The sequence below is a fragment of the Delphinus delphis genome, chromosome 3 (assembly GCF_949987515.2).
Source record: "Delphinus delphis chromosome 3, mDelDel1.2, whole genome shotgun sequence".
NCBI classification, from domain to species: domain Eukaryota; kingdom Metazoa; phylum Chordata; class Mammalia; order Artiodactyla; family Delphinidae; genus Delphinus; species Delphinus delphis.
In genome coordinates this window covers 64,033,190-64,059,545 of record NC_082685.1, presented here as the reverse complement: position 1 = coordinate 64,059,545, position 26,356 = coordinate 64,033,190, and the positions used below count along the sequence as shown (strand labels likewise).

At 45.4% G+C, this 26,356-nt stretch overlaps 1 protein-coding gene across 1 annotated transcript; it reads left to right on the top strand.

Annotated features, from left to right (window-relative positions):
* The first annotated feature begins 23,336 nt into the window (after positions 1-23,336).
* IL3 (interleukin 3) lies at positions 23,337-25,109 on the top strand. The gene is made up of 4 exons (XM_060007163.1): positions 23,337-23,501; positions 24,631-24,723; positions 24,852-24,887; positions 25,005-25,109. Exons 1-4 carry the CDS (start codon positions 23,337-23,339, stop codon positions 25,107-25,109), a joined length of 399 nt encoding a protein of 132 aa, XP_059863146.1.
* Positions 25,110-26,356: the final 1,247 nt, after the last annotated feature.

Here is a 26,356-nt window from a genome sequence, read left to right as displayed (position 1 = left end):
ATCTCAGCAATGTTTGTGGCTGTCGAAGCAGCAGCAGATTGTTGAGGCCTTGCTAATGTAGGACGCTGTGTCCCACTGCAGTGGAAGCCCCGAGTCCTCCACCAGGCTTCTGGGCAGAGCGGGGGTGTGGAGACAGATGACAGGGCCCAGGGGAGAATCCATGAGGCTTTCAGAGACCTGGGCTCCAGACGGTGGTTCACATTAGTTCCTAGCTGTTCTATGGAAAAAGCGTCAGAGAAAAGGGGCCCAAGAAACCTCTGCGGCCGCAGTCACAGGAAACCCCAGCCCAGAGAGGCCTTGGGGCGGGGTGTGTGTGGGGAGGTCTCCAGTCACCCTGAGGCCTTTGGTCACAGATTCCATTACTGCTGGGGCCCAGAGTCCCTGATGTCAGCGGCCACCTTGGCCACTGCCATTCCAAGGGCAGGCAGTGCTATCTAGGAGGGAGTGGGTACTGCTGCCATCACAAGACCTTGGGTCACATCCAGGACTCAGCCGGACTGAGGCCACTCAGGCCCAGGCCAAGGAGGGGCTGCTGCACACGCTTCCTGGCACATACTTCCTTTCTCCTTTTAGAGAAGCAAATGTCGCTGGGGCCTTGGCCACAGCTTCCTGCCTCCTTCTGAGATCAGAAGCCACAGCTGCAGTCTCAGTAGCTGCCCTGCCAGACTAGCTTCAGAGACCCAGGGCCAGGCACACTGCCCCCACCCCCACCTTTCCCAAAGTGGATGACCTAAGAGCAGGGCGTGCCTAGTGACAACCCGCTTGATACCTCCGGGAGTGGCAGCTCTGGCTCTGAGGGACCAGAGAGCTCTGGGCAGATCTGCACTCAGCACAGGCGGGGCAGAGCTCCCCACCACTCCAGCTCCATGCTCTGGAAAAAATCACCGATCCACTAAGCAGTGGGCGCAGATGCACGTACTGAGGGGCTGCCTGTGGTCTGCCACCCTGGGCTGAGAGCTTCACTCAAGCACCCACTGGCTCCAAGATGGACACCTCTCCCTCATCTGACCCCGCCCTCCAGCCAGAGCATGTCTGTGGTGCTCCACTGGGCCACTCTCTCTGTCACTGCTGCCCATGTTGCTTCCTCCTTTCCCGGCCGTCTTCCCTCCTGTTGGCTGACTTCCCATCTTATCCTTCAAGAATCAGTTCACAGGGCCTTCTTCCTGCAAGCCCTCCATCAACCCCACCAGCTGGGTGGAGACACTTCTCTCTGCTCCCACGACCTCAGCACCACATTGTGTTTCTGAAGGAGGCTGCCACCAAGTTCCCCAAGGGCCGCCTTGGCCACCGTATTTTAATTCATTATCCCTCCCTCCTCTTCTCATCCTTTCCCAGATCCCTTACTCTGCTCTACATTTTCCAAAGCATTTGTCACCTTCTAATGTACCATATACTTTTTATTAGGACCTTATTGTTGTATTGTCTTTCTCCCTGCCAAGCTTCACAAGGGCAGGGATCTTTCACTTATGCACACTAAGCCCTCAGAAGAATGTCTGGCATTTAGCTGGTGATCAAAATATATTAGTGGAATGAATGATAGAAGGAAGGAACCACAGTTGTCTGTTTACTTGTTGGTGAGCTCCTCTAGGGCAGGACCTAAAGATAAGGAATCTCTATATCCTCAGCACTCAGCCAAGGATTGTGTGCAGAGCAGGAATCAGTAAATTAAAGCCTTCAGCCTGGCATTCAAGGCTCCTATCATCTACAACCAAGATTCTTGCCAGCCTCATTCTGCAAAGTAAAGCAGGAAGGAAGTGGTTATGGCTAAAAGGGTAGCCACATGGGTTGGCTTTGCCATCCTCACCGTGGGTCACTCCTGTCTCCCCTCTCTGACAATGTCTGGATCACTGCATGAATGGGACAGATGCCCAAATCTCCTGCCAATCATCAGTGGAGAGTTGAACCTGGGTGTGAATGATTCTAATATCTGAGCAAGTGTGTGAACTTCATCAGCATGAGTTGTGTGACCATAAGATATATGCTCTGGGGATACTCAGAAATAACTGAGGGATATTGTAGGGGCCTGGATGTGAGTGGGAAAGGGCATTTCCTGCAATTGTCCCAATTCCTGGAATTACAGTGGGGAGGGTAATTACATATTATAAATCAAGAAAGGGGCTTCCCTGGTGGCGCAGTGGTTGAGAGTCCGCCTGCCGACGCAGGGGACGCGGGTTTGTGCCCCCGTCCAGGAAGATCCCACATGCTGCGGGGCGGCTGGGCCCGTGAGCCATGGCCGCTGAGCCTGCGTGTCCGGAGCCTGTGCTCCGCAACGGGAGAGGCCACAACAGAGAGAGGCCCGCGTACCGCAAAAAAAAAAAAAAAAAAAAAGGAGGAAGGAACCAATTCTTCATTAAATTGGTGATGGACAAAATGGTTATTTGGGGGGGGAAAAAAGCCTGTTAAAATCCCTACCTCACACTACCCAACAAAATTAATTCCAGCTGCTTAAAACGAAATGTTAAAAAAAAATAATAGAAGAAAAAATATATATCCTCTCATTTGGTGGGAGAGGATTTTCTAAGAACAAAAAGCAATGAAAGAATTCATCCAAGAGAAATCAAAGTATATATCCACATAAGGACTTGTACTTGAATGATAGCAGTTTTATGCATAGTAGCTCCCAAACTGGAAACAACCCACATTTTCATGGCTAGATAAATGTTTAAACAAATTGTTGACCAGCCACACAATGAAGCACTACTCAGCAATAAAAAGGAAGGTACTATACATTTGCAGCAACATGGATGGACCTAGAGATTATCATATTAAGTAAGTCAGACAAAGACAAATATCATATGATATCATTTATACGTAGAATCTTAAAAAATGATACAAATGAACTTATTTACAAAACAGAAATAGACTCACAGACATAGAAAACAAATATATGGTTACCAAAGGAGATAGTGGGGAGTAGGGCAGAGATAAATTAGGAGTTTGCAATTAACATATACACCCTACTATATATAAAATAGGTAAACAGCAAAGACCTCCTGTTTAGCACAGGGAACTATACTCAATATCTTGTAATAACCTATAATGGAAAAGAATCTGAAAAAGAGCCATATAAAACTGAATCACTTTGCTGTATGCTTTAAACTAAAACAACGTTGTAAATTAGCTATACTTCAATAAAAAATCATTAAAAAAAGGAAGTTACTATTGATACATGCAACTGCACAGGTGACTCTCAAAATAATTATGCTGACTAAAAGAAGCCAGACAAAAATGACAACATACTGTATGATTCCATTTACATAAAATTCTAGAAAATGTAAAGCATATAGTAGTGAATGGGTAGAAGGAAGAGATTACAAAGGAGTATGAGGAAACTTTTTGGAGTGATGCATATGTTCATGATCTTAATTGTGGTTATGCTTTTACACTTGCCTTCATATGTTAAAACTTATCAAATTGTACAATTTTAAAATGTGCAGTTTATTGTATGTCAGTTGTATCTAAATAAAACTGCTTTCAAAAAAGTCAGTGAAAAAAATCACAGATAAAATGGTAAATGGATTTTTAAACTTCTGAGTTATACCTTACATGTAATAATATGTACAGGTATTATGTGTACAATTCAGTGAATTTCTATATATGTATACACTTCTGTAAGCAACACTCAGATCAGGATCTGGGACGTTTCCAGTACTCCAGAAGGCTCCCTCGTGTCACCCACTACACAATATCCCCCCAAACGTAACCCAAAAAAGGCCAGTTGATTTGCTAGCATACAAATTTAAAACTTCTATGTGTGAAAAATCACCTTGAATTACATTAACAAGTACTTAACATTCTGGAGGAAATATTTTCCACAAATATTACATAAAGTGTTGCTAATATGGAAAGCTCTTACAAGGAAAATACTTGAGATGTCAGTGGAAAAATGGGCAGAAGACATGAATGAACAAGTCATGAAGGAAGAAAGGAAGGAGAGAGAGAAAGAGAACAGAGAGAAAGGAAAGAAGACATTTAACCAGTCAGTCAACAAGAATTTATGATAGGACTGCTGTCATCTAGGCACTGAGCTAGGTGCTGAGATTATAAGAGGAAAGAAGACATAGTCTTCATAGTGTAGTGAGAAAGATGGACAAATGGCCATTAAAAGAGGTCGTCCAGTGGTTAGGACTCCACGATTTCATGGCCAAGGGCGCAGGTTTGATCCCTGGTCAGGGAAATAAGATCCCACAAGCTGCGCGTAGTGGCAAAAAAAAAAAGAAAAGGAGAATAAAGTCTTCAATCCACTGAGGAAGCACTGGGGCTTTCTGACCCTAGAGTAGGTGTCTGACCCAGCTGTGGAGTTTTCCTGGAGGAAGAAGTGTCTGAGCTCAAGCCTGAGAGGGCAAGAGGAGGGAGGTGTGGGAAGGTAGGGGAGGACACCAGCATTCGTTCTTGAGTGCAAGAACAAGTGAGTACAGGCCTGGATGGGAGGGAAAGGAGCATGAGCTGCAGGGGCAAGGGGAGTGATGGGAGAGTAGGCTGGAGGGACAAGAAGCCATGACCTTGAGCACCAGGCAACAGAGAAACTCTGAAGCATTTTGAGGAGCACGAGAGTGAAATCACTAGACCTGAATGCCCATGTGCTTCAGAGGGAGCAAGGCCTCCAGCAGTGCTCTCTTTAGGGTAGCCTCATTGGGCAGTGGGCTCACAGCACACACTGGAGCAGAAAAAAAGGAGAGATGAGGCTGGGGAGAGAACAGAACTGCTACCCAGACCTCAGTCCCCCTCCTTGTCACTTGTGGTCCCTAGGCTTTTGCTTTCCTTATTAACTTCCCATATTTCCCAAGAAATCAAGGAAGGAAGACCTGATGACAATTAAGTAAAAGGAGAACACTGGCAAATATTAAGCTAGTTTTGTTCTCCCAGTAAATTATGTTGCCCCACAAGGCTTCCCCAATTCCTGCAGATGGAATATGAAGCACATAGGACTTCCAAGGATGGATGTTACCTCAGAGAAACAGAGAAAAGGCTTTACTTTCAAAAGCTCAGACTCTTAAGGATTCAGGACACAGGGTACAACTGCAAGATGATTTAGTGTCAGGTCTCTTGCCCAACTTGATAAAAGTTTCCTGGGCTGGTGGAGGGGAGTGTTCGGGGTAGGGGGAGCCAAAGTCCCATCCCTTCCTTAAGTTTGGCCAGAGGGATTTAAGGGATCTCAGTGTAGAAGGGTACTCCCTTGTTTGGTTTAGCTAGAGGTTTTCCAAACTAGTAGAGATGAAAAAAATGATAAAAAAAAAAACTAAACCCAAAAAAATTAATCCAAAAGAACAAAAATAAATAAATAGAACAGGCAGGAAAAATGAAAGTCACTATGTAAGATGATAAAATTTATCCAAAATATGACAGTAATATTACATTTGAATTAAAAACAATGAAACATTCCAAGTAAAAGATAAAGGCTGTCTGACTAGATTAAAAAGCAAAAGGAGTGGGACTTCCCTGCGGGTCCAGTGGTTGAGACTCCAAGCTCCCACTGCAGGGGGCACGGGTTTTCTCCCTGGTCAGGGAACTTGGATCCCACATGCCACATGGCGCGGCCAAAAACCAAAAACCAAAAGGAGAGACATATCTAATGTGTAAGAGAAGTTGAAAGCAAAAGACTGAAGAAAGATATACCATGCAAGCAGTAACAAAAGAATGTGAAGTAAGACAAAATTGACTTTAAGACAAACATCCTTTTAGAAATAAAAGGATTTTAAAATTCATTGTCACTGGGCTTCCCTGGTGGCGCAGTGGTTGAGAGTCCGCCTGCCGATGCAGTGGACACGGGTTCGTACCCCGGTCCGGGAAGATCCCACGTGCCGCGGAGCGGCTAGGCCCGTGAGCCATGGCTGCTGAGCCTGCATGTCCGGAGCCTGTGCTCCACAATGGGAGAGGCCACAACAGTGAGAGGCCCGTGTACCACAAAAAAAAAAAAAAAAAAAAAATTCATTGTCACTTTATAACAATGAACTGCTCAACTCAAGAGTATACAATTTAAATATTATATGCATAACTTCAAAATATGTAAAGGAAACGGAACTATAAGGATGATTAGACAAATTCACAATCATGGTAGAAGATTTTCTCTGTGATTGACAGAATAACAACCAAAAATTCCAAAAATTCAGTAAGGATACAAAGACTTGAACAACACAGTAAGAAAATGTCCCAACCAATTTTGATGAATGCATTTTGTATAAAATGCTTTATTCATTAACTAAAGAATACAGAATCTTTTCAAATACACATGGAACATTTATAAAAATTGACTGTATACTAAGCCATAAAGTAAGTCTTAACAGATTTCCAAGGGTGACATCATCTAGAGCTACACTATCCAATATGGTAACCACTAGGCACATGCCGAGGACTTGAAATGTGGCTAGTCCTAATTATGATATGCTGTATGTGTAAAATATACACTGCATTTTGAAGCTTAGTATGAAAAAAAATCTAAAATATGGCATTTATTTTTATATTGATTACATGTTGATACTATTTTGGATATATGAGGCTAGATAAAACACATTATTAAAATTAATTTCCACCTGCCTCTTTTTAAAATGTGGCTATTAGAAAATTTTTAATTACGTATGTAGCTTGCATTATATTTCTATTGAGCAGCACTGATATACAGCATATTCTCTGACCACAAAACAAGTAAGAAGGAATTACTAGGAAAAAAAAAGGAAGAAAACTAGAAATCCCCAAATACTTGGATATTAAGAAATACACTTCATAAATAGCCCACATGTCAAAGAAGAATTCAAAATGGAAATTAGAAAATATTTGAACTGGATAACAAAATACAACTTACCAAAATCCGTGAGATGTTGCTAAAGCAGTAAATATGGCAAATTTTAGAGGAGGGGTTGGCAAAATCCAGCCAATGGACCAAATCCAGGCCACAGCCTTATTCTGTAAATAAAATTTTATTGGAACTCAGTTACTTCCATTTGTTTATTTATTGCCTGTTGCTGACTTCATGCTATTATGGCAGAACTGAGTAGTTCTGACAGAGACCTGTCAAGCTAAAATATATTTACTGGGACTTCCCTGGTGGCACAGTGGTTAAGAATCCGCCTACCAATGCAGGGGACACGGGTTTGAGCCCTGGTCTGGTAAGATCCCACATGCCGTAGAGCAACTAAGCCCATGCACCACAACTACTGAAGCCTGCGCGCCTAGAGCCCATGCTCCACAATGAGAAGCCACCGCAATGAGAAGCCCATGCACCACAGCGAAGAGTAGCCCCTGCTCGCCACAACTAGAGAAACCCTGAGCCCAGCAACGAAGACCCAATGCAGCCCCCCCCCCAAAAAAATATATATATACTATTTGGTCTTTTACAGAAAAATTATTTGGTTTAGAGCCTTAAGTACATACATTAGAAAGGAGTAAAGAGTGAAAGGTAACAAGTTAAGCATCCATGTCAAGAAATGTGACGAAGAACAGCAAAATAAACCCAAAGAAAATGTATGAAAGGAAATAATAAAGAGCAAACAGTAATGAAATAGAAAATGAGCATATGCTAGAAAGGATCAACAAAGCTCAAAGCTGGCTTTTTGAAAAACCTAAAACAATTAACAAACCTGTAGTGAAATAATAAAAAAAGTAGAGAGAAGAATTCATAACCAATATGAAAAGCCATATGCTAACAAAATTTAGAAAAAAATCAGCAAATTAGGATAAAATTATAACCTCAAAATTGACTCAAGGAGAAATAGAAAACATGAATAATTCTACAACCTATAAAATAATGGATTCGGTAAGGAAACTCTGACCCCAAACGGGTTCAACAGTGAATTCTTCCCAAAATATTCAAGGAAGACATAGTTCCAATCTTATACAACCTCCTCCAGAGACTGTAAAATGAGGAAACACTGCTGTGATACCAAAACTGGACAGACAATATGAGAAGGCATTCTCACTAGCATAATGATATGCTTTATCATCCAAACCAGGGCACTTTTGAGAGTGAAAGAAACTGCTATTAATAATGATATCAGGATGACAAGTATTAACTGGGGTTGTCCCAAGCAAAACAGGACATATGTTCCCCTCAATCTCACTCATAAACATAGATGCAAAAATCCTAAAAAATATTAGGACACACAAACTAGCAACACATAAAAATGGTAATAATATATGATAACCATGTTGGGCTTTTTCAGAATACAGATTATTTTAACTCTAAAAATAATGTGATTCACCACATTAACAGATTAAAGAAGAAAACACAGGATCATCACAATATATGTGGAAAAGATTTTGGTACAATTAACATCCATTCATGATAAAAAAAAAAAACCTCTCAGCAAACCTAGGAATAGAGGGAACTTCCTTAATCTGATAAGGGATATGTGCACTAAACTTAGAAGAAACACACTTAATGGTAAAACGATTGAATCTTTCCCTTTGAGATCTGTAACAAGACAATGATGCATGATACCACTACTTCTATTTAACTCTGCACAGGATGTCCTAGTCTGAATATTAAAGCAAGGAAAATAAATAAGAGATATAAAAATAAGAAAAGTAGAAGCAAAATGCCGTTATTCACAGATGGTTTACCTGTATATGTATAAAGTTCAAAAATATCTATAGGTAAAGCTTTAATAGTGATAAGAGAGTTTATAAATTTGCTGGATACAAAATCAATCTATATAAATTATATTTCTCTATACCAGATAAAACTTACTAATGTGAATTTTTAAAAATATATCATTACTAATATTACATCAAAATACCAACTTCCTAAGAATAAATCTAACAAAAGATGTAAAAGTTCTCTACTGAGAAAATTTTAAACTTTATTGAGACATTAAAGAAATAAAAAAAGGATATATTATGTCCATGGATTATGTCTTAATATTTTAAAGGATACCATTTTATTTAAATTGATATATAGAATCAATGCAATCCCAAACTCCCAGCATTTTGGGGGGTGGGGTGGGGTGAGGGGAGAACCTGACAGGCTGATTTAAAATTGACATGGATAAAGAATAGCCAACGGCTTCCCTGGTGGCGCAGTGGTTGAGAGTCCGCCTGCCGACGCAGGGGACACTGGTTCATGCCCGGGTCTGGGAGGATCCCACGTGCCGCGGAGCGGCTGGGCCTGTGAGCCGTGGCTGCTGAGCCTGTGCTCCGCAACTGGAGAGGCCACAACAGTGAGAGGCCGCATACCGCAAAAAAAAAAAAAAAAAGCCAAGACACTCTTGTTTTTTTTTTTTTTAATTTATTTAAGTTATTTATTTTTGGCTGTGTTGGGTCTTCGTTGCCACGCATGGGCTTTCTCTAGCTGCAGCGAGCGGGGGCCACTCTTTGTTGCGGTGTGCAGGCTTCTCATTGCAGTGGCTTCTCTTGTTTCAGAGCACAAGCTCTAGGCGCGCGGGCTTCAGTAGTTCCTGCATGCAGGCTCTAGAGCGCAGGCTCGATAGTTGTGGCACACGGGCTTAGTTGCTCCACGGCACGTGGGATCTTCCTGGGTCAGGGTTCAAACTTGCGTCCCCTGCATCAGCAGGCAGATCCTTAACCACTGTGCACCAGGGAAGCCCCTAGCCAAGACCCTCTTGAAGAAAAAGGACAGGTGGGAAAATTTGTTCTACCAGATATATTATACATTATAATAAAGATGAATTATAAAATTTAAGACAGTGTGATATTGGTTCAAAAAGAAACAGACCAATGGAAGAGAAAAGAGAGCCCAGAAAGAGACCCACACCCACATATAAATGAACGCTTGAAATACGATAGTGATAGTAATGCAATTCAACAGGGAAAGGACAGCCTTCTCAAAATGGTGCTGGGAAAAATGAGTATTAATATGGAAACAAACCAGAGCCCTACCTTATACTATCCCGGGTCAATTAAACACATCAATGTGAAAAGCAAAACTATAAAGTTTTTATGTAGTATATGAGAAAACCTCATGGTCTTGAGGTAGGGAAGTAAGAAATTACTAAAGAACTTCGTTTCCTCAAAAGATACCATGGAGTGACAAGAAACAGAGTGGAAGAAGATACATGCAGCATATATACAATTCACAGAGCGTTAGTATATAGAATATTTAAAGAAATCCTACAAATAAGAAAGTTGCAGACAATCCCAGAGCAAAAGGTTGGACAGATGCTTCACATTAGAGGAAATCCAAATGGTTGATAAACCTATGAAAAAGTTCTCAACCTCATTAGTAACCAGCACAAGGCAGATTTAAAGCACAATGAGATATTATTTATGTCTACCAAATGGTAAAACATTTTCAAGTCTGGAAGACCAAAGAGAACTAGAAAAGCTTTTAGAATGAAGAGAGTTTGGCAAGATGGTAGTACAATTCATTGCCTTCTCCACCAGCCTCTCTTCCTCCACCCTGAGCAAATTCCATGGTAGATCTAAATCTACTTAGCAGACATTCCCAAACATCAAAAGTATACAGCCTGGGGCTGTGCCAGATCCTGCCATAAGCAATAGGTTTCCAGCCACTAGAGCCATCTTCACGTGGTGCTTCCACCTGCTTGCTACCCTGATTGCCTGGTGTTCAAGCCCAGAATGTTTATTCTCACAGGACTCCTAGACTAGTCCCCTATCCCCCACCCAGGGCTCCTAGGGCACAGGAGGAAGCCGATGTGGCTCACCACGGAAACCTCTGGGCCTAGTACACATGCTCTCATCAACAGAGAGAACCGTAGGTAAAACCGAGGCATACAGGAGGGCAGATATTGCTCTCTGGGTAGGTGAGGAAGCTAGGAGGGCCACACAGAGGTGACCATGAATTGAGTCTCAAGATGAAGAGGCATTCACCAGAGGGTGAGGAGCCAAGGACCCCCAGCTGAAGAAGGTCCAGGGATCAGGGTGGAGAGAACCCTAGGATTGGGGCTCTGCGGGCTCTGTCGCTACACTGAGAGATCTGAGCAATAGGAAACCTCAAGAAGAGTCCCAGGTCAACTGAGAAAACATCTAGACTAGATTTTTTTTTAGGAGTAAAATATACATAACATAAAATTTACCATTTAAATCATTTTTAAGTGTACAGTTCAGTAGCATTAAGTGCATTCATATTGTTGTGCAACCATCACCACCATCCATCTCCTCTTTCATCTTCCCAAACTGAAACTCTGTACCTATTAAAGGATAACTCCTCATTTCCCCCTCCCCTCAGCCCCTGGCAACCACCATTCTACATTCTGTCTCTATGAATCTGACTACTTGAAGTACCTCACATAAGCAGAGTGCAATATTTGTCCTTTTGTGTCTGGCTTATTTCACTTAGCACAGTGTCTTCAAGCTTCATCCATGTTGAAGCATGTATCAGAATTCCCTCCCTTTACTAAGGCTGAATAATATTCCATTGTATGTATTTGCCATATTTTGTTAGATGTATTGATGGACACTTGGTTTGTTTCCACTTTTGGCTATTGTGAATACAGCTGCTACTGCAGACTGAAGGTTTTGTCCCTCCAAAATTCATATGTTGAAATCTAATCCCCAAAGTGATGGTATTTGGAGGTGGGGCCTTTGAAGGTGATTAGGTCATGAGGACAGAGACTACATGAATGGGATTCATGCCCTTATAAAAGAAACCACAGAGAGCTCCCTTGCCTCTTCTTCCATGTGAGGTTATAGCAAAAAGACAGCCATCTATAAACCAAGAAACAGCCCCTCATCAGACACCAAATCTGCCAGCATCTTGATCTTGGACTTTCCAGCCTCAAGAACTGTGAGAAATAAATTTCTGTTTTTTATTAGCTACCCTGTCTATGGTATTTTGTTAAAGCAGCCCATACAGATTAACATAGCTGCTATGAACATTGGTATATAACTAAAGACTAGATGTTTCAAAGTGGGGAACTAATGCAATTTCAGTTAAGAAAACAACCATTAGGGAATTCCCTGGTGGTCCAGTGGTTAGGACTTCGTGCTTCCACTGCCAGGGGCCCTGGCTTGATCCTTAGTCGGGGAACTAAGATCCTGTATGCTGCGTGGCATGGCCAAAAAAAAAAAAAAAAAAAACAAACAACCATTAGAGAGGCCAGTACAATTACTGGGTGGGCCAAATGGTTTGTTCGATTTTTTCCATAAGATGGCTCTAGTAGCACCTAGTTGTCTTTAACTTCATTCGAAACAATTTTGTTAGATTGTATGTGACAGCTGTCGTATCAGCATGCATTTAAAAGAAGACTTATCAAAATTGGTGAGTTTTTGTGTAGCCATTTTAATATTGAAGATGGAAGAGAAAAGCAACATTTTCAGCATATTATGCTTTATTATTTCAAGAAAGGTAAAAACGCAACTGAAACACACAAAAAGATTTGCTCAGTGTATGGAGAAGGTGCTGTGACTGATCGAACGTGTCAAAAGTGGTTTGCAAAGTTTCATGCTGGAGATTTCTTGCTGGACATTGCTCCACAGTCGGGTAGACCAGTTGAAGTTGATAGTGATCACATCGAAACAATAATTGAGAACAATCAATGTCATATCACTTTGGAGATAGCCCACATACTCAAAATATCCAAATCAAGCACTGAAAATCATTTGCACCAGCTTGGTTATGTGAATCGCTTCGATGTTTGGGTTCTACGTAAGTTAAGCGGAAAAAAACCTTCTTGACCATATTTCTGCATGTGATTCTCTACTGAAACGTAATGAAAATGTTCCATTTTTAAAACAAATTTTGACGGGTGATGAAAAGTGGATACTGTACAATAATGTGGAACAGAAGAAATCATGGGCAAGTGAAATGAACCACCACCAACTACACCAAAGGGCCAGTCTTCATCCAAAGAAGGTGATGTATATATGGTGGGATTGGAAGGGAGACCTCTCTTATGAGCTCCTTCCGGAAAACCAAACAATTAATTCCAAGTACTGCTCCCACTTAGAGCAACTGAAAGCGGCACTCGATGAAAAGCGTCCAAAATTAGTCGACAGAAAATGCATAATCTTCCATCAGGATAACACAAGACCGCATGTTTCTTTGATGACCAGGCAAAAACTGTTACAGCTTGGCTGGGAAGTTCTGATTCATCCACCGTATTCACCAGACATTGTACCTTCGATTTCCAGTTATTTCGGTCTTTACAAAATTCTTGTAATGGAAAAAATCTCCATTCCATGGAAGACTGTAAAAGGCACCTGGAACACTTCCTTGCTCAAAAAGATAAAAAGTTTTGGGAAGATGTAATTATGAAATTGCCTGAAAAATGGCAGAATGTAGTGGAACAAAAGGGTGAATACATTGTCCAATAAAGTTCTTGGTGAAAATGAAAAATGTGTCTTATTTTTACTTAAAAAACCAAAGACACTTTTTGGCCCACCCAATAAAAAAAAAGCACATTTTCATATTGTGTGGTGTGGGCTATACTCTTCTTATCCTGTACACCCCTGGGTATGGCTCCCAGGAGGTGAAGGATGGCAAGAGGGGTGAGGGAGAATCGAAGGCCTATTTAAATAGAGGTGAGGGGAATTTAGGGGGTCAGGATCCCAAACTGACAAGGACCACTTGTTTCCTGGTCTGGAAGGAGCCCTGTGGATCTTCAGTGGGGATTTCCTTAGGAGGAAAACTAGGCTATGTTTCTCGTGGGGCCTGGTCCAAGTAGGTTGACCACTGGAGGACAAAGCCGGGGTGATATGAGCAGAGAGGTGTCCAGAAAGGCCGCTCTGACAGCTGTGGGAAATAGGGTCGGAGGTCAGCTTGGGAGCTGCGGTGGGAACTCAGGCAGCCAGGCCTGGGTCAGGATGTGGGTGCCCATGGGAATGATGAGAAGTGGACGGAGCAGGGAGGTACTAGGAAGCAGATGCAGGCAGTGGGGAGAGAGTGATGAGCAGGAGGGTGAGGCCGATGGTGGCGACCAAGCCACGGAGAAGGAGCAGGTCCTGGGTGAGCCTGCTCAGGGCACAGGACAGGGAAATACTAGGGATACACTCAGAGATAGAATCCCAAGAGGAATCAAGCCCGCAGCATTAATGAAATTAACTGCAGAGTGTGGGAAACATGATCCAGACTCAAGTCAGATGGAGAAACCTCTAGAAATGCAACACTGGGCACAAAGTGACTCTTTACAAAGCAATTATTTTTCCCAGAGGAGAAGGAACCACTTTGAAATCTGAGATAAAAATGAAAGTGGTGTCTCACCTCCTGTGAACTCTGCTCACAGGCTCCTTAGAGGCCTCCATTATTAAGATAAATAACTCCACAATAGGGTAGATAAAAAATAAATAAACTGCTACATAAACTTATGACACAATTGTTGGTAACCCTGAGACCAAACTTGAGCAGCCTGGTTCAGAAGCCAGATGTTCAGCAGCAGAGATCTGTGACGGAGCAGAGCAGTAACTGGAATATCAAGGAGAACTGAGACCCGGGACCTGAGCCCAGCTCTGTTCCCTGGGAAGGCAAAGGCCTGGACTCGGGGACGCTACACAAGGTTGTGAGAGTTAGTGGGCAGCTTGGTAAGGACTCCAGGGCATCATCCAGGAAGATACTCAACTTCCTCAAGAACTCCTTAAAATCTCTTTGCTAGGGTGTGCTCTACTCCCTTTGAGGAAATCACAAATTTGGGTCAGGTGTGGGGAATGTGGAAGGTGTATGGCAGGTGCCATGCTCAGTCGGGGCAGTGGGTGCCCCAGCCTGGCTGGCAGCTTACCTGGGATGTGGTCTTGGGGATGGTCAGGGTTTGCAGGAGTTCCTGTGGACCACAGACAAGAGAAGCCAGTCAGCCTTTGGGGGAAGCCAGGAAGGCAGTGGGGGGGGCCTCTGTGACTAAGCAGGTATTGAGCGGCAGCTCTATCCCCAGCCCTGGAGGGATTGGTCACAGAGGAGGGGGTAGGAACTGGGAAATGGGGGCAGAAAATCTGCTCCTGTTTGGGAAAGGGCAAGACAAGGTCACTCACTCTGACCTGGAGTGGACTCTTCTGGGGACGTGGAGACCCCGGTGCCAGAGGGACCCTCCCCAGCCTCACATACCTCACGCTACTTCAGATTTTTACTGATGGTTAAAGACACATTAAAGATACTGACAAACTTCTCTAAGGCATTCCAGAAGGGAGCCAAGTTAGACTTCAGATGGGCTTTTCTCTGCTGGGACCAAGAGTGTGTGAGACAGGGCTGGGGAGCGGCTGTCCTCCTCGTGGCCTTGTCTGTCATCTCTGACACCTCCTTTCTGGAGAGGTCTTCAGCAGAGCCCTCCACCCTCTCCCGCAGCCCGCCAGCTCACCAGCTCTGTCCTGACCCCAACCCCAGGAAGAACCCAGCTGCCCTAAGGGCACACACCTGAGGTGGTCCCAGCATGTTCTGGCAAAGGCCAGTCAAGGCAGGGCCCATCCCACCTCCTGGCTCCAGGTGGCCTGGGGAAGGGGCTTGGGTGAATGGAGAATACTTCTTGAACCAGCTGCCAGAGAAGAACCCAAAGGGAAGGAGGCCAGCTTGGCTAAAACAAAATTTTAGAACTCCCACACTTGGGAAAACGCAACTACGGCACAGCCCCACATGAGACAAAGAAGAGGGTGATGGACGTATCTGCCATTAAGATGCCAGGTAAATATTAAGACTCAGGAGAGACCCATTAATATGCCAGGTAAAGAGTTAAGACTCAGAGGAGACCATCCAGGTGCGCCGGACCCCAGTGCACCCAAGCCTAGAGCAGTGACCAGCAACACGATGGCAGTCACCAGCAAGGAGACAGTGGGCCCTCAGCTTCAGTGCTCACCTTCAGCATGTGCCACTGATCCAAGTGTTTAGATTCCTGCAGGGGAGAAGGGAGAACCCATGAGTGCCACTGGCCTGAGGTTGAGCCAGGCTGTCCCTGCCTCATGCCCAGCATGGCCCCAGCTACTCACAGAGGTGATCGTCAGGTTATTCTGGATTTCAGAGAGGATGTACCAGTAGCAGCAGGCCTGGGGCTGGTTTCAGGGGGTCCCTAAGGGCCGGGGGTTTGGGAGGCTGAAGGGAAGGAAGATGAGGAAGCAGGAGGCAGAGGGATCCCCACATCTCTGAGCTGCTGGGATTGACTGTGGTCCTCCCTGATCCTATGGAAATCTGAAATGGCCTGGCTTCTCTTAAAGGCCCAGTGGAGTCAGGGGGAGGTTGGGAGATGGGGTGATGGTGGGGTGTGTGAAGAAGCCCCAGATGGGCTGATACCCTTTTCTGATACAGAACCTCCACGACAAACAAATCAACCTATGCAACATTTTCTGGTACTCAAGATCAGTAAAACTTGAAAAACTGTTCTCAAAGCATTTCTTTCTTTCTTTTCTTTTCTTCTTCTTCTTCTTTTTTTTTTTTTTGGCTGCAAGTCTTGCAGGATCTTAGTTCCCTGACCAGCGATTGAATCTGTGCCCTTGGTAGTAAAAGCACGGAAGCCTAACCACGGGACCACCAGGGAATTCCCTCCAAGGGTTTCACCTCACCTTACCAAGGAGGATACGAGCCACTGCCCACCAGACAGAGTGGGCGCAGGTGAGAGGGCAGCCTAGCTCTGAGTTCGCCCAGGCCTATCTGTGCCTCTTCCCAGCTGGGATCTGGTCCTGTTGCCCTCTGACAGCTCTGACTCTCTGCCACCATCCTCACAGGCCTCCCACTCTGCCTGAGAGGCAGACAAGATTCTGCCTGGGAACATCTTCTACATGGCTAACCATTTGTGTGAAGCCTCACACATGCAGAAGAGTACACTTGACCCTTGACCAACACAGGGATTAGGGGCACTGACATCCCCACAGTTGAAAATCCACATGTAACTTCTGACTCCTCAAAAACTTCACTACTAATAGGCTACTGCCGACCAGAAGCCTTACTGATAACGTAACAGTTAGTTAACACTTATTTTGTATACGTACTATACACTGTATTCTTACAGTGAAGTAACGTAGAGAAAAAAATGTTAAGAAAATCATAAGGAAAATACATTTACAGTACTGTACCGTATTTATTGATTCCACAAGTTTATGTTGTGTTTCTAAGATGAATTGTCTGCCTGTCAGTACCTATACCTACAACAATGCTATCTTATATGATACCAAACACTGTAGATGTTATGTGTATTACTAACAGTAGACATCAAAAATGAAAAGATAATATGAAAAAGAAATTCATACTTTTTTAAAGGTATAAAGATTCATGCATTGATAATGAAGAAGCAGCAATATGACTGCTTTATTGTAGCCCAGTGTAATCAACAGGATTGCTTCATGGTAGCCTAGCCTATACACTAATGAATAAATCGTTATACAACTGTCATGGAATACTGTATTACAGTCATATTCATAATACAGTATTGGAAACATTGTTACATTTTTTAAAATCCACCAATCTGTGACAATATGCTGATACGAAATTTCTCCAATTACAAGAGAGAGAGGCATACTGTAGCATAATGTGATTCTTTGAAAGCAAAGTTATAAAACAGTAAGAAAACTAACACATTATTAATTTTATATTAAATGTCACTCACTTTATGCCTACATAAGGATAGACTAGTATTCACATATATTTTATGCATTCATGACACACTGTTTTCTTAATTTCTTCAATATTTCTACGCTCCACAGCTCATCTGTCAATTTTTTCAAATTGTTGCAAATCTCCAAAATTCTTTCTAATATATTTATTAAAAAAAATCCATGTATAAGTGGAACCACACAGTTCAAAACCATGTTGTTCAAGGGTCAACTATATTATTTAAGAGCCTGGAACACTGTGTTACTAGCATTTAAGTCCCCACATTGTCACCTCACAGTTTTGGGGCAGCTTCCTTGAGAATGGGGACTGTGGGGCTGAGAGCCCTATATGCCTGTCCCTCCCCTGGCTCCTGGTTTTGTCTGAGATAAATATAATGAACACAGTAGGAATGAACGCATGTTCCAAGTCTTTGTGTTTCAGGTGAGCAACAAGAGAGTGACAGGCACCAAATGCCTATACATTAATAACAAGAATGACATGGCCACCCCCAGTTCCCCGGATACTGGAGCAATGGCTAGTAGGGTTGAGGTCAACAGACAGAACATCTGCATCCCCAAACCCAGATTTACTTGGGAGCACTTTCTCTGCAACTTGCCTGGCTCCAGACCATCCTTGAGATGTTAGATGTCCCTTCCTCCAGTCCTCCCCCACAGTCCAGATGGGAGAGGCTGCCCCGCTTCTGGGCTTCCCTTTCCTACCCCACCCCTGACCCCACCAGGCTTATCATCCTAAACTGTGCTTCTCCATCTGTCTTCTCTATTAGACTGAGCTTGGGGAGGAGGTCCACTCGGCACAGGTGTGCCCCAAGGAGGCTGCATCCCTGCAGCATGGGCTAGAATTCTGAGGGTGCACAGGTTGAGGTTGTACAGGCCCCAGGGAAGGAGTACAGAGCTGGGTGGGACAGGAAGCTGGTCCTCTCCATCTGAGCCCACCCAGGAGGCTCCTTCCTGCACTCTCTGCTGAGGTGGACACGTGAAACTGATGACACTGCTTGGCCAGCCAGGAGCCCTGAGCTGCCTTCTGTATTGACAAAACCAGGCGGTGTGGTCAGGGCCACCAGTGAAAGTGCAAGTGAGGTCACAGGGAAACTAAATCTGACACATGATGCCATGGAGAGGGTGACAGAGGAGATAGTCATGATGATGGAGCCCTGGGTCCCTGCCAGTGATGGTCACTCAGTAACTCCACCAGGCCCATGGGGGTGACAGGAAGGAACAGGAGTGAACCTCTGGATGAATGGGCCCCAGGGGCCAGGACCACGGACACTGTGCCCCACTCTGAATGTATCTGGGCAACAGGCGGGACCAAGCCAGGCCTGCAGGGGTCTGTAGGACGGGGCCCAAGGACCCACTCTGAAACTCACAGGGTCTCTTCCTGCAGACCCCAGGCAGCAGTTCTGGGCTGGCTCTCCTGCCCCAGCTCTAGCAGGGCCTCCTTTGTGCCCGCCCAGGGCTGGGCACCCTTAGTTCATTTCCCTTTGTGATCACAATCAGTCAGCCTGTGGAGGAAGCTTTCCCTGGGCTGGGTTGACGCAGGTGCCTGGGGTGAGATCACTTTCTTACAGGGGGCCAGGCCTCACCCAGGGGGTCAGGCAGGACTGTGGCCTGCAGGGGAGGAAAGGAGGGTTCCTGTGATTTCACCTGAAGCAGCTTCTTTAGAGTCAAGACAAACCTCAAAGGAGACTCCTAGAGGAGGCCCAGGCTCTGCCTGCTTCCCCTGAGAAGCTGCAGAAGCTCTGTGGAAGGTTCCCACCTGTCCTCCACAGGGGCAGCTGGGCAGCCCTTCTGAATCACATTTGCTTGGAGGAATGTGACTCTGTTCCTCGCACAAATGCGCCATCCTTGCTTCCTTCCCAGCCCTTCATGGCCTCCTCCCATGGCCCCTTCACCTTGCCTCAGGGGCCTGCCTTTCTACACTCTAGCCCAGCAAAGCCTTGGATTGTCCCAACCCCCTCACCCTCTGACCCCTGGATGCCAGCCCCTCAAGGTCATCCCTAGCAGTCAGTTCACATTCCCCAACCATGCCACCCTCCGTTCTTCAATGGCTGACTTGGCCTCCTATTTCCCGGGGAAGACAGAAGCCATTGTCCCCTCCTGCCACCAAACCCACTGCACGTTCCCAGACTGGGCCCACCCAGGCAGCCCTCCCCTGAGCTCTCTGCTCAGGTGGGCCTGTGATACCTGATGTCGGGAGCCCTCCCTGTGACCGTCCCCCTCAGGCACTCACTACACTGGCCCAACATCCAGGTCTCTCACCTAGTCCCAGCTCATCTCCAGCAGAGAGATACTCGAGTTTCCCTGCCTGGAAAGATCCTTCTCTGACCCCTTGACTCCTCTAGCTGCCTTCCTCTCCTTCTCTTCAGAATAGATCTTCGAAGAGCTGCCTGCCCTCTCTGTCTCACCCTCCTTCACTCCTCAGCCCACTACCACCGGCTTCTGCCCCCACCATACATTAAAACTGCTCTCCCAGAGGCTCCAGTGGCCTCCTTGTCAACAATCCCAGTGGCCACATCTTATCTTTACCCTATTGCCCCCTCCCGCCACCTGGCATCACCTCCTAATTTGTCACTTTCCAGTGCTGTCATGGTGGGTGCTCAGCCTCTGGGGTCAGACAGACTTGCTTGCTTTCAGCCCTGGGCGATGTTGCTTCCTAGCTGCATGAACTCAACCTCTCTGAGCCTCAGTTTCCTCTTCTGTAAAATGGGGATCATAATCATCCCTGCCTCAGGCTCATTGTGAGGATTAAATGAATTAACCCATAAAAAGAACCCTGTGCCCGGCAGTGGAAGTTAGCTGTTAGAGTCTTTACCTGCATCTGGTTTTCTCCATCCCCACCAGAATCAACCAGCTCCAGCCTTCCCACTATCTGTGGTCCAGAGAACTTCCCCGCCTCCGCGCTGGCCAACCTGCTGTCCTGATTCTTCCCAGCCATTCTCCCCACAGTAGCTAGACTGGGCTTCCTGGGACCCAAACCTTCCAGGGACCACACCTGTCGCTGGCTGAAAACCCCACAATGCTTCCAGGGCTCCTAGCATGAAGCCTAAACCTCCTCCTCCTTTCATAGACTTTATAACTATTTTTTAAACAAGAGGCAAACTACAAAGGTCAAGATTTACAATAACACTACTCAGAATTTTTCTTTGCTACAATACAACGTGAAGTCAGGACTGTTTAAGAAGGCTTGCAGGAATGTTCGGCCTCCATAGCTTTAAAATTCCCTCAAAAAGCTCATTTACATAAAAAAAGAGGTTTTTCTCTATAAGAAATCACATTTTTGTGTGTGTGTGCACAGGTCTCAAAACTCTTATACAGAATGTAATACCAAACCACAGTTGAGTATTTAAGCAGCCCTGGGTCTCTGGGACATGAACCCCCGCCCCTGCCTGAGCTGAATACTTTAAATCTGAACTTTTTTTTTTTAATTCTTATTTTTCTTCCACACTTTAAAGTTGAAATATAGTTAATGTACAATATTATATGTTATAGGTGTACAGTACAGTGATTCACAAAATTTAAAACTTATACTCATTTATAGTTATTATAAAATATTGGCTATATTCCCCTTGTTGTACAGCATATCCTTGTAGCTTATTTTATACCTCATAGTTTGTACCTCTTACTCCCCTACTTCTATATTGCCCCTCCCCGCTTTTCTCTCCTCACGGGTAACCACTAGTTTGTTCTCTATATTTGTTAGTCTGCTTCCTTTTTGTTATATTCACTAGCTTGTTGTATTTCTTAGATTCCACATATGAGTAATACAATACAGTATATCTTTCTCTGTTAGACTTATTTCACGTAGCATAATGCCCTCCGTGTCCATCCATGCTGCTGCAAATGGCAAAATGTCATTATTTTTCGTGGCTGAGTAACATTCCACTGGGTATATATATGTACCACATTTTCTTTATCCATTCATCTGTTGATGGACACTTAGGTTGCTTCTATATCTTGGCAATTAAATCAGAGCTTCTTAAATGTCATGTGAATCACCTGAGGACCTGGTCAAAAGGCAATTTTTGAATCAGAAAGTCTGGGGTGAAGTCTGAGGGTCTGCACTTCACACAAGCCCCCAGCTGATGGTGAAGCTGCAGGTCCGAGGTCCAAGCTGAGTAGGAAGGCTTTATGTCTATCTCTGCCCACAAGATGGTGCATCTCTTAAGGAGAGGAACGGTATCTGCTTTATTCACAGTGCGTGCACAAAGCAAGTGCTTCGTAAGTTTGTTGAATGAATTTTTCTTAGTGGGTACCCAGTCCTAAGGCTCCCTACTTGTTTCTGTTGCCTCATTTCACTCATGCCTTTGAGACACTCCCCTTGCTTTTTGAGGATGCTCTGGGCCCAGATCCAAGGGCTGAGCTAGGAGCCACGTATATCGGCCACAGGCATTATTCTCATTATTTCCTTGCATCACAGCCTCTTCACTTGCCTCTGCTGCAACCACATCTTGGTCCTTGTCTTCACCAGATCTCCATCTGCTCAGAAGCCTGAAACACCCAAATTCCCCCGCCTCAGCATAACCTCCTATCCTTCATCTCCCCACACGGATCATATCACACTGCACCCCAGCCCCTGGCATTTCCATTCTGTCTCTCTTCTCCCCCACCGCCACAGCCCCAATCATCTCAAAGAACTCTTCCCCATGTCCCTGTTACACTTATCCCTTTACCAACACCCCCTGCCCTGGGCCTGTGTCAGGGCCTGACATGCCCCATGGGGCAGCAGTTTACCTCTTCCTTCAGGGTCTGCCCTCTAAGCCTCCCACCTTCCTAGTTTGCCTGCTTCCCATCTGGCTGCTGCTTCTCTGATTCTTTGTGGACTCTCCCGTGGTCTATCCCTGCCCTCTGCCCTGTTCAGCAAACCCTTCCTTCTGGCCTGCATCTGCCAAATCACACTTCAGCACAGACTGGGATCCAGACCCCTGAGACACAACTCTCTCCTTTGGTCACTGGACCGCATCACCAGAGGCCCAGCATGAAACCTCTCTTCCTTTCCCTCGCCCTTCAGACCTTGTCAATCCCACCACCTAAACCTACCCAGGCCAGCCCCCTCCTCCTACTTCCCACTGACATCTTCCTCAAGGGCCCCCATCAACGGGCCCCTGAGCCCAGCTCCTCTGTGCTACCAGAGGGACTGCCCAGGGCCTGCAGCCAGGCCTCCACCAGGGGCTAACATCCCACAGCACAGGGCAGAGTTGGGCTGTGCTGTTATCACACCAATAAGAGAACGGGCGTCTGGTGCCTGAGCTCCATCTGCCACCCACCAGGAACAGAGAGTGTAGAGGAGAAGCTGCCCAAAGCCCGGGAGGCAAACCACTGGGGGCTTTAACACCAGTAATTCAGTGCTAGGAGTGGGTATCAAGAGATGTGCTCTCAGTGGACGAGCCCACAGGTGGATGGTTAGCCATGTGACCGGCTGCCAGACAAACTCTTGCCTGTTCCACTGGGCCTTCACCTGGCCACCCATGCAGAACCAGGCAGTGCCAGGTGGGGCGGGCAGCAGAGGGTCAGGGCTGTCCAGGGGATGGCAGGACCAGGTCTCACTGGGCAGGAGGCTCAAGGGAGCTCAGAGTCAGGGGGCCGCTCCCCTGTCAGACAGGTCCTTTTACCTGTCCCCACTCTGCCCAGTGACCTGCCTGTCTCTTAGCCTCCTTTGCAAGATGAGGAGATACCTTGTAATTTTTTTTTTCCAAGTTTCACTGATTTTGAGTACTAAAAAGTGATGAATAAGTCTGTGGTTTGCTATGGAGGTTCCATGTCAGATAAAGATTCTTCTGAAGCCTGCCCGCCACACCCCCGCTTGCCCGCGGCACGGGCCTGCTGCATAAAAGACGGCGGCTGTCTCAGACACTTCATAATGCCACGAAGGACCCGGACAAGACAGAATCCATCCTGCCAGCCCAAACATGCGCAGCCTCCCCATCCTGCATTGGCTCCTGTTCCTGCTCACACTTCACACCCCTCAGGCACAAGGGGCACCGGTCAAGACACCAGGAACCCAACAATGCTATGTACTCAACCTGATCCGGGAAATTATAAATGAGCTAGACAAGCTACCTGTGGCTTCAGAAGTGAGTAGCTGGGATAAGGTTGGCAAGGGGCAGGGAAGGGCTGGCAGGTGCCTCAGGCCAACAGGACTCATGGGCTCTCTCCCTCTGCCCCTACAGGACTTCTTGAACTCAAACGAAAAGAGGAGGCTGATGGTAAGAGTTCAGCCCCACACATGGGTGCACTTGGGTGGGTCCCCATTCACCTCCTGCCTGGGTGACCTCAGGCATGTCACTTCACCTTGACTAGCTTCGGTGTTTTCATCTGTGAATAGGGTTAACAGCACCTGTCTCAGTGGGGTTGTTGTGAGGATTAAATGCACTGTGTGTCAAGTTCCCAGACCAGCCTCTGGTGCTTAGCAGCTGCTCAACACATTTCCCCCGTCATGGCTATAATAATGAAAATGATTTCTTTTTAAATTACAAAATGAAAAGGCAGTTCTAGATGAACAATATCACAGGTTTTAAGCTCAGTTTTCAGTGGAGCATCCTCTGGGCTGGCAGACTAAAATTTCCCTCAGGACCATGTTTGCTTCCCTCCTTTTCCTTGAATAATTGTCGTATTTTCAACTCTGATCAGCCCTAGTTATCATCATTTATAGCTATTTTTCCTAAAGTGGTTATCTCACTTTTGCTTGCATGGCATTATTTGGGTAAAACAAGAGATGGAATCTCTCCTGAGTTTACTGGCCATTTGTATTCCCCCTCTCTTAGGCACTCACAGTTCACACACTGCACCCGTTTCCATGCTGGGGCCTCTGTGACTGTCTTCCTGATTTCTAGGAGCCCTTAATTCAGTCAAGGCCTCTTGCTGCAAATATTTCCCTTGGCCAACCCTTTGCCTTTTTAGAGCCTGTTTTGGGAAATTCTTTCTCCCCAAGTGCAGAAAGATCCACCCAGGCCCTTCATGCAGCTCACAGGAGGCTCGGGATGTGGGTGACATAAGGCTTGCCTGGGGTGTGCACTCACCTCTAGGCCTGTGCCCTTCAGAGCAGTTCAGGGACCCACCTGGGGCAAGAAGGGGACAAGGAGGGGATTGTCCAGGGATGTCCCTGAAAGCACGCTTGGAAAACTGTGGGGATGACTTCAGCCCAGCCATGGGAAGGACACTCTCCAACCTTTCCCCACTTACATGAATGCTTTGTCCCCTTAGAAAACAACGCTCTGGATGTCAAACCTGGAAGAATTCCTGACATTTGCCACAAATTCCCTTGGAGAGGATTCGAAAATCAAGAAAAATCTTAAGGTATGTGAAGCTGTCAAGGGTTTTGTCATTCCTGCCTTGGCCCTGCCCTGCCTCTGGGGAGGAGGGTAGCAGGTCCTGCTTCTTTTCCAGCCAAGTCTCTGACTGTCTGCTTCGGTCTCTTCCCACAGGAAATCCAGCCAATCCTGCCCACAACCACGTCCACGGTAAGTTGCCCCCTAGATGTCCCTGCAGGTGATGCCCTCAGCTATGACTTGACCCCAGCCTGTCATCCACCTTCCAACCTGGCTCCATCTAATGCCACCTTCTTGGTTTCTTCACAGGAAGAGCCAATCCTTATTGAGAAGGATAACTTGGGTGATTTCCGGGTGAAACTGAAGGAATATCTGTCTGCCATTAGAGACTCTCTGAATTGTAAGAACACATAGAGCCCTAACGTCTGAAGTCGGAAGCTCAGCTCCCTCTCTGGAGCCTCGGAACGTCAGTAACAGCAGATGTCCTAAGTTTCTTGGATGTCTCTCGCATAGTCTGGGACTGGAAGAATTTCATTTTCTCCTGTGGAGTCAGACTAATTGTTAATTACCTAATTCCTGAAATGTGCAGCCCCCATTTGTCCTTCTGTGATTATTCTCATTTTTATTTTATTGAGACTATTTATTTATGTATTTATTTATTACCTTGTGCAATGTGAAGGGTATTTATTTTAGCAGAGGAGCCATGTCTTGCTCTTTCTGAAAAAGATTCAAGATGGGGACTTCGGGGCATGTTCATTTGTACCTCAGGTTTTAAACTGGTTTCTATACATCTGTGAAAATAAACCACACTTTCTGAACAAATGCTTTGTTGCTAGTGTCTCATTTTTACTCAGGTCTTAGTAACTCTCTTGCCTGATGATTTAACACACCTCCCTACCACCAGATGGGCCTGGAACCCACACCCTGGCAATCTGTGGTCCACTGGGGAGCCAGATTGAGTTTTAGAAAATGCAAATATGACCATGTTGGTTTATACTTCATTTTCCAGTCCTCAGGGTCTTCTGGACCTTGTCCAGATCATTAGGGTAGCATAAAAGTCCTGGTTCCATCCAGTGCTTCTATGTCCTTTCTCCCACAGCTACCTACCTCCTTGATGCTCCAGGTAACAGAAGCGCTGTGGCTTCCTAGAGGAACCACACACCTTGCTTCCTACCTCTAAACCTTTACCCACACTGTAACCTCAGCCTCACATGCCCTGATCCTGACTCAACATGCCCAGGTTCATTTAAAGAAGCTGTTAACTACTTGAAGTAACAAGTAACACTCTGATTACTTAAAGAGCCCTTTTCCAGCACGTTTTCTAATGCATAGTCATTAAAGGGATGAATGAAGGTAGAGAAAAAGAAGGTGCAATGTAGTTTTTGAATTAGATCAGACTGAAATCTTTCTTATTAAAGTAGACAAGAAATAACATAGTAAAGACAAGTCAGACAAAAACAGTCTCCTGTATCTTATAAAGGATGCGAAAATGTGTGCAGTAATTCTTTTTTTTTTTTTAAATTTACTATAAAGTGTCTGTGCTTAGGGGGAGTTGGAATCCTATTGAGAAAGAAAAAATGAATACATGGAGGAAAAAAAGACCAGCTCAAATGTTGCATACCTCTGGGTTATCCACACTACTCCAGGACAGAGCTCTTCTC

Bases quoted from the DNA above. Each gene is read 5' to 3' on its own strand.
- IL3 (XM_060007163.1), top strand. From the start codon at position 23,337: ATGCGCAGCCTCCCCATCCTGCATTGGCTCCTGTTCCTGCTCACACTT. The intron at 23,502-24,630 runs GTGAGTAGCTGG...TTGTCCCCTTAG, and splicing joins AGCTACCTGTGGCTTCAGAA to AAAACAACGCTCTGGATGTC. The intron at 24,888-25,004 runs GTAAGTTGCCCC...GTTTCTTCACAG, and splicing joins TGCCCACAACCACGTCCACG to GAAGAGCCAATCCTTATTGA.